At 46.2% G+C, this 15,220-nt stretch overlaps 1 protein-coding gene across 1 annotated transcript in view; it reads left to right on the top strand.

The window, feature by feature from the left end:
- Positions 1-9,717: 9,717 nt before the first annotated feature.
- Positions 9,718-15,220, top strand: part of TCOF1 (Treacher Collins-Franceschetti syndrome 1) — a 38,542-nt gene continuing 33,039 nt past the window's right edge. The window contains 2 exon segments of the mRNA XM_006863942.1: positions 9,718-9,825; positions 11,991-12,046. Of these exon segments, the coding sequence (XP_006864004.1) occupies positions 9,718-9,825; positions 11,991-12,046 (164 nt within the window).

Here is a 15,220-nt window from a genome sequence, read left to right on the forward strand (position 1 = left end):
GCCTCATCTTTCTCCCACAGAACAGCTGGTAGCTTTGAACTGCTGACCTTGCGGCTCTGCAGCCCGATTCATAACCGCAACCCTCTATAGGGTTTCCAAGGCTGTCATCTTTCCAGGATCAGAAAGCCTCGTTTTTCTGGTGGATTTGAAGATCAACATTGTGGTGAGCAGTCCAGTGTTTATCCTACAGTGCTCCTTATATTTTTATATGCTTGAAATATTATACATATATATATTTTGTTGGGAGTCGGTTTCAACTCATAGTGACCCTGTATATGGTTTCCAAGTAGTGGCTTATGAGCTTGAACCGCCGACCTTGCAGTTCAAACTGATCTTGTAGCCCAGTGCATTCGCTCACAGTGCCACACCATGATGGGGAGTAGAAAACTGCCGGAAGATCTATTGTCTCCCAGTTCACTGATAGCTTTTAGAAAATTCCATCTGGAATTTGCCTCCCAACCATTACTCTTAATTCTGTTTCTTAAGGATCCTGAGTAAACACCCTATCACTGGTAGCATACATCCCAATTGAATCCTGCTATCAGCAGGAGACTACATCTCTCAGCCACCCTCCAATGCCAACCCCTTCCACACAACCCACCACCAGCTCTGGCCACCCCTTCTGACCTTCTCACCCAGCATGTTCTATTCCATAGAAAGTTCTTGAGAATCCCTGAGGCTCAAAGAACCTTACCATTTCTTATTGCTGGTCATAGAGCAGTTTCCACAAGGAATGCTCCTCAGTTTGAAATGAGCTGGGAGTCATCTGCTATTGTCTTACTGGGTGACTTGGAGTCAGTGACACAACCTTTCTGTGCGTTAGTGTCTCCACAGATACACTGAGGGAGGGTGTGATCTAAGATGGTGATTCCCAGACCTGGAGACACGAGACTCATCCAAGACTTTCAGTAACACAGATTCACAGATACCACTATCAGAATTATTTGGAATCTGTGTTTCTGTTAAATCCCCAGGTGATCCTAATGCACAACCAGGCTTGGGATTCATTCACTAGATGGTCATCCTAGGTAGGACGCTCTGTATGTGAGGAAACTCTGTCCACATAGTCTGGTTTTCTCTCCTCACCCCCAGTGCCTTCCTGCATCCATGTAAATCATCACCCTGAATAGTTGATGCCAAGCAGGGTGCTGGGTGAGAATGAGGGAGCAGATGAGCTTCCAGAATGCGGCCCCTTTCAGCCTCCCACTCCTTAGTAACTAGAGGAAAGCTGAGAAAGAAGGCGGATGGTGGTGGGGGCAACCACTGAACCCCTCCAAAGGGGAGGAGGGTCTGGTGGTAGGGACATGACCTATCTGCTGAATTCCTGCCTCTCTGCCCCAAGGCTTAGCGCCACAGCATGGAGACAACTCCCTGCCTGCCTCCATCTTACCAAGGCAGGAGATACCATAAAGCATAAATTCTAGAACGCCAAAGGTGTCAGGACCATTGTTTCCCAGCTACAGCCATTCACCGCTGCCTTGCCACCTGTACTATTATTTAATTGGTACTTTCTTTTACGCTGACTCACTGTTTTTTATTTGAGAGCCTACTTTAGTTCCATCCTAAGCTGTGAAATAACAGGTTTGATGTGCTAGTTATTTTTTGTCTGGTATACATTAAAATAAATACTCAAGATTTCGAATTTTAAATGTCTGTCTATTTATCTTCTGAAATCACTTTGTGCATCACCAGAGGAACGGGTCACACTTTCAGAAATGTTGAACTTGTATAACCTACTTGTTTTACAGAGTTGGAAACTGAGGTTCAGTAAAAGGCCAGGCCATTCTGTCTGAACCCGGTGTTTTCACCGGCATCCATACTAGACTTCGGCATCCTTGCTAGACACTGAGTCTCTCTCCCCATCATCCTGGTGATGGCCTTGACCTTTTGGGAGACCTTCCTTTATTGTGCACTGCCCCCTCCTGGCAGGTCCTTCGGCAGCCTATGTCCTGGAAGGAGATACACCCTGAACTTAATGCAGGACAGAGGTGGAAAGCTGGTGTGGTTAAAAGAATGATATTTCCACTTGGCTTTGAAAGATGAACAGGAAATAGTCAAACTGCAAAGAGGAAAAAGGCCATTCTCTCCAAATGGTGCGAAAGGGAGCGAGATGTTCCAGGCACCGTATGTACTCAAATGCTGATTGCTGGTTTGGAAGGAAGGAGATATGCTAAGACAGACTGGGTCTGTCTTAATGGCAATTAGGGTACCAGGCATTGATTCTGTGGTCAGTGGGTGCCTGGGAGGTTTGATAAACAAGAGAGTAATGTGATGTCAAATACAGTGAGTGGGCAGAAGAGCAGAGAGTAGAGGCAGAGGCAGTCTAGAGGGAGGAGGGAGATGGCAATGGTCCAGTCAAAGAAGGCCAAGGGCCTACCTACGACTCCAACGTACTGGGGACCTTACCACGTCTCTTCCTGCCTGGTTCCTTGTCAGTAAGAGGGGCAAGCTAAGCTGCGTGCTCTGCAAGAACCCTTCTAGCTCTAACACATAAAACCACATAAATAAATGATGCTGGTGAAACTGCGCATTGCTACAACCTTCTGGCAAATAATCTGGCTCCAGCGATTAAGTGAAAAATGTGTGTCCCCTCTGGCCCACTTTTGATTCTATCCTCCAGAAGCCAAAGCTCCAATTTGTATAGAGCAGCACTGTTCTATTAGAAAAGAAAAGAAACAACCAGAAATGAAGAAATAACTTTCAGATCCATCAACAGGGAACCCTCAGCACCGGTGCCTGTCCCAATTCTGCCACTCACTGGCTACAGCCTATGTCTGGACCCCTCTGAGCCTCAGTCTCCTTATCTATAAACAAAGCTGGGAATCATTCCATATACTTCATAGAGTGTGCTGAGGGTTAAACTGGTTAGTGCTTCTAAGCTTCACAGCAACACAGGCCAAGTGGTTGTAAGCACCTTCAAATGTGAGTCTTGCTATTTCTCAATAGGGTATGGTAGACTCAATGTCCACAGCGATGTCTCTAATTGGTTATTATGTGAAAAAAGCATGTTGCTGAGTTGTATGTTTACTATGATCCTCTTTCAGGAAAAAAAGAAACAATAAAAACAGAAGGAACGGGAGGGATTAAAGCCTTAAGAAGGGTATCGAAGGGAGCCATGTTTGTCTGAGCAAACACAGGCTCTAAAATCAAGCCCCTACGATTGTTTGGGAAGGCCCTGGAGTGTGGCGAAGGAAGGGGGAACGGACAAGAGGGAAGGAAAAATTATTAACTTAGTTAGTCTGAATTATTTGACTTATTACTTCAGGTATAGGTGGCATAGATAGTGCTTGACAACTTACAAACCCAACCAGACGCACCTCAAAAGAAAAGCCTGCCTTTTACTAGAAGGCCCTAGCCTTGAAACCCCTATGTGTACAGTTCTACTTAAAGACAACTGATTTTATAATTTTATAAACCTTTTAAAACTCCAGTGAGATTGAAGAGAAAGAAAAAAAGATAGTTATCCCATGAGAGAGAGAGAAAAGAAAGTCGTGGTAAATCCCTTGGCTGAAGTAAGCCAACCCAGGGAAACTAGGTTGTTACAGTATACGGTGGAGGGCATCTTTGGATCCAGGGGCCAAGGGAACCTTCCCACTCAGGCTCCTCTTTTGATAGTTCCAGCACTGGAAGTCTTCGTTTAAGAGAAGGAAACACTGAGAACCAGAGAAAACAAGAGACTGGCCCAAGGTCACACAACAGAACCAGGCCAAATATGTAGTTTCCCAGTAGCCTCTCCCTTGCTTTATGCTGTCTCCCACCTTTGTGCAGGTGTCGGTGGAGAAGGTACAGTGGTCACCTGCTTAGTGCCCTTCTGCTATCCTTCCTTCCAGAACATTCCCTGAATGACTTGCCTGTGCCCTACAGCGTAACCCTGGATGACTAAGACATGTTGCTTTCCTGGGAGGCGCTCACAGTCCAAGGGTCTGGAAGCTCTAGGCTTCTACCACTAACGAAGACATCTTTTTCTAACTGGTAGAGAAATGCTCTGAGGCTGGTTTCTTTCTTTCTTTTTTTTTTTAATGCACTGTTTTGTTTGCTGCTGTCTTAATTGTTGCCATGTTATATTTTATCAGTTTAAAGTTTTAATTTTGTGCTTGGGCCCCGAGGCAATTCAGTGAAGGGTATGATTTGGAAAATCAAGGAAATAAAGAAATTGTCCACATCAGAAGCAGCCTCCCAGGAGCCAAGGACAAGCCTAAGAGCTGAAAATGAATTTTATTAGGAACAAAACAAAAACAAACAACCTGTTGCCAGACAGACAGTACTAGGCCATCCTTTTCTTCTTTTTAATTTAATACTAGTTCTTTGTTTCTTCCAATATCAGCCAACAACACATGATCCAATCCTTTCTCCACTGCTTTCCTGAAACTTTGTACATTCCTGCGTGCAGGCCTCTACTCACAACGAGTGCCCTGCTCTCTTCTTCAGAACAAGTCTGTAGCCACCCAGTTGCATTTAGCCACTATGTTGACAATATTGCAAGCACTCTGCTCAGATGTAGCTGCCATCAAGTCAACTTCAACTCACGGAGACTCCATTTGTGTCTGAGTAGAACTGTGTGCTCCACAGGTTTTTAAAGACTGACTTCTCTGAAATTAATCACCAGGACTTTCTTCCAAGGTGACTGGGTAAACTTGAACCACCAGCTTTTTGGCTTATACCACTCATCTATAGGGGTGGGAATAATGTAGCCAACAACACAGACATGAGCCTGCCTTCTGGGAGTTTACATTCCACTAAGGTATGCATTCTCAACAGAGATTATTCTCCCCCAAGGGGGAGAAAATAGACTTCTAGGGAATGTTAAAGGTCTTCACTACTACAATAGTTTGTATGTGATCTCAGAGACTGACCCATCGAGCCACCCAAGCAGAAAGCTAGACATCATCACCAATCTATCAGCCCTCTGACCTCAGGCTTTGATTATGGGCCTCAGTAGTCCAGTCCACATAGTCTTCCATTATGATGCTGAAGTTTGACCCCATCTGCCTTCACTTCCCTCCCTACGCAGTCTATGTCCCAGAGTCCAGAGATTCAGCATCTCACTTGTCAAAACATTAGACCCTATGCCTTTTTTCCCCCCACTCATTTGGCAAAACTCTAGGTCTGTGAAGACCCCACTAAGTAAGTACCTTACAGTTGCCTGCTCCTGAAAATCACACAGCAGGACTCACAGAAATGAATGGCCACCAGCCTCAACTGGGTTAACAACGGTCCCAGGCAGTTATGTGTTGTTGTTTTTTGTGTGCACAAGTTGTTTCTCAACTCTCTAAAGGATCATTCTCCTCCTTCCTTCAAACTCCTCACCACCTCTTTTTCACTCTCAGCAGAAGACCTTGCCTCCCACTTTGCAGAGAAAATAGAAGCTGAAGACGAAATCTCCCTTAGCATCCCACTGCAAACCTACATCTACATCTGCACCGTCCTCTCTTTGTTCCCTCTTTTGGTTCTGCAGAAGTCAGCTCTCCTCCTCTCCAAGACCAACCCTCCACCTACACACCTGGTCCCATCCCCTCGCATATGATGGTGAAGCTAGAGCCTTGATTATCTCCCTGGTTTCTTACGCCCTTGATTAAACTATCCCCTTGATCTGCCATCAGTTTAAACAAACATGGGTCTTTCCACATTAAAACAGACTCATTGACCACAACATCTCTCTCTCCTCCCCTTCATGCACACACATGCAAATAAAAGACCCATTGCCTCTTTCATCTCTCCTCCACTCATCAGACTACAGCTCCTATCTGACCCTCACTCCCATCACTCCACAGAAAGAGCATTCTCTAAGGTCACCAGCAGAGTTCCTGGGTAGTATGAATGATTAACATGGAAGAAATGCCTGGTAATCTATTTCTTAAAAACCGCCATTGCAGCTCTATAGAGCACAATGCAACTCTGACACACCTGTGATCACCACGAGTTGGAACTGACTCATGTGCTTTACTGAGACTGGCTTTAAGGTCACCTGTCATGAAATTGAGAACATTGGATTGTCTCCACCATTATCTCTCAGTCTTTGCAAGCAAATCCCCCTTTTGTTGATGCTGTTGTTAGCTACTAACTTGGCCCCTGACTTAAGGTAACCCCATGCACAGCAAAAGGAAACTCTGCCTGGTTCTATGCCGTGATTCGTTGCAGATGGAACCATTGCAATCTATAATACTTTCATTGGCTGACTTCTGGAAATCAACTGTTAGTCCTTTATTTCTTGTTCCTCTTTAGTCTGGAAACCTGTTCACTATCAGAGTAGCACACAGGTCTCCACTGACAGACAGGTAATGGCTGTGCCTGAGGTACACTGGCCACAAGTTAAACCTAGATCTCCCACATGGAAGGAAGAGCCTTCTACCACTGAATCACCAACCTAACTCATCTCTCCCTTTACACAGATCTCCCTATACAGGGTTACTATGGATCGGAATCGACTCCACGGCACTTAACAACAACAACCCTGAGGACATGCATCAAAGCTCCACTCTAGGCCACCTTCTCTTCTCTTTTCGCCTCATGTTCCAGGCCAATTTTGTCCTTAGCTGCACCCTCAATTATAAACCTCTGTGGACAATATCCCATTTTCATTTCAAGCCCAGGCCTCTATGCTGAGTCCAAAGCCAGGTCTCCACATGCCTACTCAGTAGCTAAGGATCCTGGTGGTGCTGTGGGATAAGTACTGGACTGTTAACCACAAAGTTGACAGTTCAAACCTACTAGCCACTCTGTGGGAAAAAGATGAGGCTTTCTGCTCCTGTAAAGATTTACAGCCTCAGAAACCCTATACAGAGTTGCTATCAGTTGGAATCAATTGGATGACGGTGAGTTTTTTTTAGTTTGACTCAGTATCTAAGGAACTCTGTTGATGCAGTGAGTTGAGCTATGGGCTGCTAATCAGAGAGTACCTATTTGAATCCATCAGACACTGCAGGAGAAAAATGAGGCTGTGTCTGTTTCAGTAAATATATATAGTCTCAGAAACCCTGTGGGGCAGTTCTATTCTGTTCTATAGGGTCACTAGAAGTTAGAATCAGTTTAATGGCAGTAGGGGTGGTTTTGTGTGTTTTTTCCACCACCCCTCCTCACTCAACACTCTCAACACCAGTCTTCTTCTAGTTTTTTCTACATTGGTTAAAATTGCTGTCTGCCTGAAGGTTACTGTCCACCTGTTTGTGGACCCTGGCTCCCTGTCCTTCACCCTCCCATTCCAACCCATCCCCATGATGATTTTACTTCCTGAACAATGCTAGGAATCTTCCACTGCTTTCCATTTCCACGGGCTTCTCTTCATCCCTCACTTTGGCCACCATTATATCCCTTCTGGATGCACTCCGAGACTAAACCAGTCTTCCCACACCTACTGGGACACTCACTTCTCACTGGGTATTCACACTGGTCACCCTTAACATTGTTGCTGTTGTTAAGTGCCATCGAGTCTGTTCCCACTCATAGTGACCCTATATAGGGTTTCCAAGGAGCGGCTGGTGGATTTGAATCACCGATCTTGCAGTTCAAACTGACCTTGTGGTCCAACTGATCCTTAACATGGAACCAGCCTTCTACACTCCCCAAACTATACAATCCTTCCTTCACCTTTCCTCTCAGTTGTACCTCCTGCCTCAGACCCTTTGCGCAGGTTCTTCCCCCACCCTCCCTTAGACATAGTTCATATTTCCTTACAAACACCATTTCCTCAAGGAACCCTTCCCTAACCCACCTCCCCAAAAGTTAGCTCTCTCCTTCCTTTCACAATAAAAGCTAACACACACATTACCTATAGTTCGGCACCCTTTTTAGCATTTCTGCTTCTTGTTGCTGTTAAGTGCCACCGAGTTGGTACCGACTCATAGTGACCCTGTATAGGGTTTCCAAGGAGCAGCAGCTGTATTCATTTACTCCTCATGACAACCTTACAAGGTAGAAATTATAATTATCTCCATTTTACAAATGAAGAAACAGAGACACAGAGATGTTATATCAATTGCCCATTATAGAAGATTTACGGTCTTGGAAACCCTATACAGAGTTGCTATGAGTAGGAATCAACTGGATTTGAACCCAGGAAATGCAATTCCATACATCCAGGAAGTGTGATTCCAATGTACCTTTTTAACACTATACTTTTCCATCAGAAAACATTCTCTTTTTTCTTTCTGCACTTGCCACTGTTACCACTGTTTGTCACAGTGTATTTGTGTAATTTTTAATTTAATATGCATTGCCCCCATTAGACTATGAATTCTATAGTGGTAGAGACTGTTTCACAAGGTCTTGTTCATGTTTCTTCTTGGAGCAGGGTTTCCTAACTCTATGAAGTTCAAATATGTGCTTGTCTGTCTTCTAAAACTGAGTGGGAAATGTGATGAATCTATACACATTCAAAATTTTCTGGACCAAGAACTGTGATTCATGGTGTCAATCAGATTCTCTAAGGGGCTCAAGAAGTTAAGGCCAGCTGACTCATTATTTTCCTGTCCAGCACACTCTTTCCTTGCCAACATTCCTCAACCCTACAGCAGACAGCCACTAGTTTTGTTCCCCAAAAGTTCATCCTCTATTCAATAGTCACAACAATCTTTTCATAATGCAAACCTAGGTCACTCTCTTGCATAAAACCCACTGGAGGCTGTCTGGTGTCCTTGGAACAAAGTCTAAACTCTGCTAGGGGTGGAAAGGGCCTTGTAGGCCTTGTCTGCTTCTCATGTGTTCTCAGTTGTTCCCTCTCCCTGCCCCAGAATAAAGTTATGTGCTCTAGGTTCCCAGCCTATACCAAATGGTTTCTCATGCTTGTACTCATGAGTAGGAGCCCTGTGGGATAAGTGTTGGGCAGGGTCTGAGGTTCAAATCCATCAGCAACCGCAAGGAAGAAGGATAAAACTGTCTGCTTCTGTAAATATTCACAATTTCGGGAACCCTATAGATCAGTTCCACTGTGTCCTATAGGGTCACTATGAGTCTGAATCAACTCGATGACTGGGGTTATACTCATCAGTTACCCTCTGCTTGGAATGCCAATATTCTATACCTAGAAATGCCTACTCCACCTTTAAGATTCAGTTTAATCGGCTCTTCAGAGTTAGATACCCTTCCTCCTTGTTTAAAGCATTAAACTATAATCACTTGGTTATCAACTGTCTCTAGCTGAGTTTTGAGGGAAGCCACCATGTCTTAATTCGTCTTTTTATTCCCCAGCATAGCCCAAGTTTACGGCGCTTGATAAATGAACGAGTGAATAAACTAATGACAATAGATAGCCTCCGGTGGACTGTCTGTGGGTCATAAAAAACGTGTGAAAACCATGATCGATTAAATGGAAGTTTGAATCTAGAAAAGATAGATGAGGGCATTCAGATATGAATAAAATCCAGTCACGACGGTGACAGAGCTAACTGGGAAGACAAACCACTTCATGGAACAATACTAAATAAACGATTCCAAAAGGAAGTCAGTCACTCAAAAGTATGACAGGACCAGAGGGCGGGGCTGCGTCAAATTCCTTCCATTTCCCCTTCCAGATCTTGTTGCCCTCTGAGCCTCCGCCCCATTGACCCACAAGGACCGGAACAGAAGCTCAAGGATAAAAGACTACATTTCCCTGAGTGCCGTGCGGCTGGGGCGAAGGAGGAGCCGGAAGTGGGGAGCGCGAGGTCTAAGGGCACGAGGGAAGTGGCGGGCGGGGACTTGGGGGGGGCGTGCAGGTGAGCTGACGGGCGGGTGGTCGTGGGCATGGCCGAGGCCAGGAAGCGGCGGGAGCTGCTTCCCTTGATCTACCAGCATCTTCTGCAAGCGGGCTACGTTCGCGCAGCGCGGGAAGTGAAGGAACAGAGCGGCCAGGTAAGCACGCGGGTGCTGTGTGTGTGGCCCGCACGCAGTATCCGGAAAGCCGCGGCCCATCCTGCTCCCTCCCCAGGCGATCTGACGGGTACCCGGAGCCAGATTCTACAGTTCGCTGGGTCGCGGACCGGGGGAGCCCGAATAGCTTCAGCCTCAACTCCTTGCATCTACCATTTTCCTGGGCCTCAGTTTCCCCACATGTGCAGTGGGCGGGGCGGGACATGTGGTCCGACGCACAGGACGTTTGTAATTCCCGCGCCCCCTCACCTCGCGCTCCCCTCTTGGGAGCGGCAGTTTATAGAGTTCCGTAAGTGCCTGACCACGTGGTCCTGGGAGGCCCCCTCCGTGTCAAAGAGGTTGCCACGAGTTTAAGGGGCATCCTTGTGACTAGCTCCCTTAGAGACTGCCAAGAGGGCCCCTTAGTTGAGCTAGAACTCAGGCATTTAGAGAGCCGTTGTGCTGAATCGTACAGCTTTTGGGTTAGAATTTGTGGTGCAGTCTTGTCTTCATTCAGTAACTTAATTTGTTTTAGTGATGGAATGGGCTCATCTCGGGACCCCAGCTCTCAGGGAGCTTACTGTCTAGCAGTGAATACAGACATAAATCGCCAGAGTAACTAAACAACCCTACATTGCGTGCCAGGAAGGAGGACCACAGGGTGCTAAGACAGTATATGACCGGTTGCTTCCCTGAGGAAGGGACTGTTGATTTGAGATCTGAAGGAGGAAAATCTCTGCTCTGTGGTAGAAAGGGGCTGGTTTTTGTACATACTGGCTTCAAGAAAAGTTCCTGTGTGTGGAGCATAGAGAACAGGGCAGTAGAGGTCCCAAAGGGAGGCAGGAACTGGTCCAGACAGGTCTTGTTAGTTTGGTATTAAGCAGAAAAGCAGGTTTTTTAAACTGGTGATTGAGGAGCCTTGATTATCTCAGCGACTCCTGAAAGAATCATAAAATGGTGGTTTTTGAAGGCCTTCAATCAATCACATGCTCTGCCCTCAATGAAAAGTACATTCTAGCAAACTAAGTTATGGTACAAGTGTGGCATGTGATGATAGGTGCTGGGTGTAAGTAAACATTACGCAGCAAGGGTGGTAAGGAGTGTTGGGGTATGGGTTAAGTTGGGTTGTCAAGGAAGGGTCTCTGGGCAGAGATCTAAAGGAAATGAGGAAGTGAGCTAGAGCCAGAGAAAGAGAGAGCATTCCAAACAGACCCCTGGTGGCAGTGAAGTTAGGGAGTGGCACTTAAGAGATCCTGAGGAGCCTTGGTGCTTGGGTCTGAGCTGAGTGAGGTGAATACTTGCTATCTCAGTGTTACGGTAGGGTGGACTCAAAACCAGGCCTGTCTGACTCCAGGGCACACTCTTGGCTACCCTGCCCTCACCCCACACTGTTCACTCAGCCTCTTGAAAAACTCACTGCCAGATAAAACAGTGTGTGATTTGTTGGCTGTAAAAGGGACGATCTTCCTGTAAACTTTTACTCCATTCACAATGAAAAGTTAAAAAATTCAATTTACTACATTGAGCTGACTCCCAATTCATAGTGACACTAAATAGTTTCCAAGACTGTATTTCTTTACGGGAGCAGAAAGCCTCATCTTTCCCATGGAGCAACTGTTGGGTTTTGAATTGCCAACCTTGTAATAAGTCCCGTACTTATCCTACAGCACCACCAGGGGACCTGAAATTCATGGTGATTGACATTTTCAGAGAATTAGCATTCTGACCTTGACTCCAAATTCCATCTGGTGGTTGCAGCTTCTACCAAAAGACCGGCATCATTTGGGCCCAACCTCTTCCCAGTGCACCAGTAGACTGTGGTGTGACACAGGAATGCCTGTGGCTCATACTCTCCAGGGAGAGACCCGCCAGCCAAAGGCTCCTAGAAAGTCAGGGTGGAAAAGCCCTGTCTCACTGCCTCTGAAGGTGACGAATGCCTGAAAGGCCAAGAGCTGGGTGAATGCTAGCCTGAAACATTCCAACTCCAGCCTCTCTGAGATTGTTGCTGACTTAGGATGGTACTGGCCAGGCTAAACAGGCATGTTTCTCAGAGCAAAAAGATCCCTTTGTCAGTCACCTGTCTGTGCATGTCATGAGATTTGGGGAGAGTGGCGCCCAGGATCTTGTGCTGGGGGGTTAAATGCTGTTCTCTCTTTATCTCTCTGCAGAAAACTTTGCCGACTCAGCCATTTACCCTTCTGGATATCTACACACACTGGCAACAGTGAGTCTGGTGGGAGTAGGGGTCTGGAGGCGTGGAGTAGGGACACCCAAGCAGGATATTAACCTGGCCTAAAATGTTTCCCCAAGCCCACTATGAACATAGCCTGGGAAGCCCAGAAGGATGGGTATTTCTGGGCAATATCTGGGTGTGGCAAGGGGCTTTGAGAGTTATAATATGTTAAGGACAGAAACTTCTCAGCAACTTGTCATTCATTTGATCAACATTTATGAGCACCCACTGGAGTTCTGGTATAGTGCTGCGGGTTAATGCTCTAGACTGCAAATTCGGTGGTTCAAGCTCACTAACCGCACCTTGGAAATCCTATAAAGGGTCACTGTAAGTCAGAACTGATTCATTGGCACTTAACAACAATCACAAACCACAACCGAATGCCAGGCCCTCTGCTAAGTATGGAGAAGCTGTGATGGAGGCAGATGGGATTCCTTCTTTCCTGGTGCAGACATTATAACTGGGGAGGCAGACGCAAGTCAGAACAAATCAAAAAAGTTACAGTAGTTATGAGGATTACAGAAAGAACTTTACCTCGTACCAGAACCACTTACATGGGTCTGTCTGGCCTTGTGTGGGGGCTGCGAGGAGGCTTTCCTAGGTGACCTTTGACTTGAGAGCTGAGGAAGTAGAGGACTGAAGTCGGCAGTAGGTGTAGAGAGGTGTGTGGGGTGGAGGGAGAACACCTGGCAGTGGGAACTATGGTAACAATCAGTGCTTGTGGCTAGGAGGCTGTACACATGAAGTGAGGTGTGACAGGACAGTCTTGACCTAGGGAAGGTCGGGTTGTGATGGCTTTCAGACAAGAGTCAGTGCAGCTTGACACAGGGATAACAGTGAAGAGAAGCAGACAGTGGAGGCGGTGAAACCAGATCTGTGGATGGCGGTTGTAGGGGAGGTGTTCAAGTTGACTCCCAGTGTCTAGCTTGTTCACCTGACCGGAAGGTGAGTCTGCATGGAGCTGTAAGGGAAACCAGTCTGGAGGCAAAGAGTTCATCAAAGACATGTCAAGTTGAAGTGCCTATGAAACATAGAAAAGTTTTCAGTATAGGCAAACCGACTGTTACTACAGGAACAAGCAAGTTGCTTGCCCAGGAGACATCAAGGCAAGTGGTCGGGTCCCCTCAGTGCAAACCCCCTTCCAAGACTAAGACTCAATGGGAATACACGCTCTGATTGGTGACCATGCTCGCTCATCACCAATAAGGGGAAGTGAGGGAAAAACAGCAGTGAATCTGCAAGCTAAGCCCAACAACATTCAATAGACTCCTGTGAACCCGGGTGGAGATCTGATCAGCCAGCAGTATAGCAAGACCTGAAGACTCTTGGGCCCAGAGTCAGTGACATAGCCACAGAGGACTAGAGTGGAGAGTGAAGCATCCAGCTGATAAGATGAGAAGGCATATGCACACCCACACTTGCAGATAATACTCACTTGACCTGGCTTCATGATCAGAGCTTGACCAGAAGAAAAAAGAAGAGGAAAAAAAGAGTAATCTGATACAATTTGATGAGCTTGACCAACACCTATGGATGCAGTAGCTCAAAAGAGGGAACAAATCTTTACAGCAAGGATCATTCCCACCCCCTCCATACACAGAATAGACAGGGATGGGCAACTTGGACATTGGCTACCCAAAGAGGAGGGGCTACAAAGGCAAGAAGTGACTGGTTTACAAGCTTTCAAGAGGGAACCTAGATTCTCAATGCAGGGTTGCCACAAATGTAAAATTTGCAAAAAATGCAGTATCTGCAAAGCACAATAAAGTGATGTTCAATTTTTTTTAAAAAAAAGAGGGAACCTAGATCCTGAGGGCGTGAAGGAAGGTAGAATCTCCACTGAGTAGTATCCAATCTGTCTAGGCGGGGCTGATGAAAGGAAATGCAGTTAGGTCTCTTGTGATACAATAGTGAATAATTGTTATCAAGACCGATTGAGAGGGTTGGAAATGTAAAGGTAGGCGTTTTGTAGCAAGGAGGGGAAGTGCTTAACTTTTCAATCAAGGAGCGGAGGTCCCTAGGATCATCAAGGGAGAAGAGCGGAGAGTGGGACCCTACCCAGAGAAGCAGTGATACCTGAGATGGAGGCAGAGACAATGACATGGAGAGATGGAGCAGCTGGGGACTTTAGACCCAGAGAGGGAGAGGAGCTGTGTGCTGACAACTGGGGGGCAGGCTTGTAGTGTATACCCTTTGGTTGGTTGATGATGCATGGAGGGGATTGTAACCATGGCAATGAAATGATTGTAAAACTAATGTTCTCCCCCATGTAAACTATCACATAATTCACAATAAAACATTTAAAAAAAAAAAAAAGTTTTCAGGAGTGGGGAAATAATTCAAGGTCAATCGAGGAATGGTTTGAGACTGAAGGAGGGTAATAATACATATTCTCTCCTATGCACTGTTAAACTGCCCCAGATGGCAGAGAGGCAAGTGAAAGGGCTGAGGGTCACTGTCTGCACATCTTGGAGGACCCATATGTACTTGCTTTAGGAAGATAGCTTTCAGCTTCTAAATACAAGTTGTTGATCACCACAGTGCTCCCCAAATGAAGTAGGCTACAGTGGAAGTAGTGGGTCCCTACATCAAAGGTGTGTGGGCAAAGGTTAAGAATAGTGTGGAAGGAGTTGCAACCACCAGTGGAATCCTAAGGTCATAGAGAGCTGCCAGCCCTCGGGTGTTTGGTTCTCTGCTGCTAAGTCAAGCTTGGAGTGTGGGACACATCTTGCACTTCCTCTCTCTCTTGCCCTCTCCCTCTCATCGCACTTCCTTCCTCCGAGAGATGCTTCAGCAAGCAGCTGCACCTCCTCCCTTCCCCTGTCATTAACCCCTTAGGAGGGGGAAGGGTTCCACAAGAACCCTACACCCAGCAGAGGCAGCCTAACCTAGTGGTTGCCAGCGACTACTGTCTTGGCCTCCCTGAATCAGATCTTCATCTACACTAGAAAGATAATAGTGATGCATCGTGGGGTTTAAACAATTTATATAATAAGTACTAGTATGAGCCAGGCACTGCTCTAGAAGATGCGGATATAACTGGGAACGAACCTGAGAACAACCTTGCCTTTTTGGAACTTGCATTTTACTGGGTAAGGGAGAAGAAACAGAACAACTCCATACACATCAAAAAGGAAAACTGTTTTTAGCAGGAAATTCCTGACA

The sequence above is a fragment of the Chrysochloris asiatica genome, unplaced genomic scaffold (assembly GCF_000296735.1).
Source record: "Chrysochloris asiatica unplaced genomic scaffold, ChrAsi1.0 scaffold00057, whole genome shotgun sequence".
Taxonomy (NCBI): Eukaryota; Metazoa; Chordata; class Mammalia; order Afrosoricida; family Chrysochloridae; genus Chrysochloris; species Chrysochloris asiatica.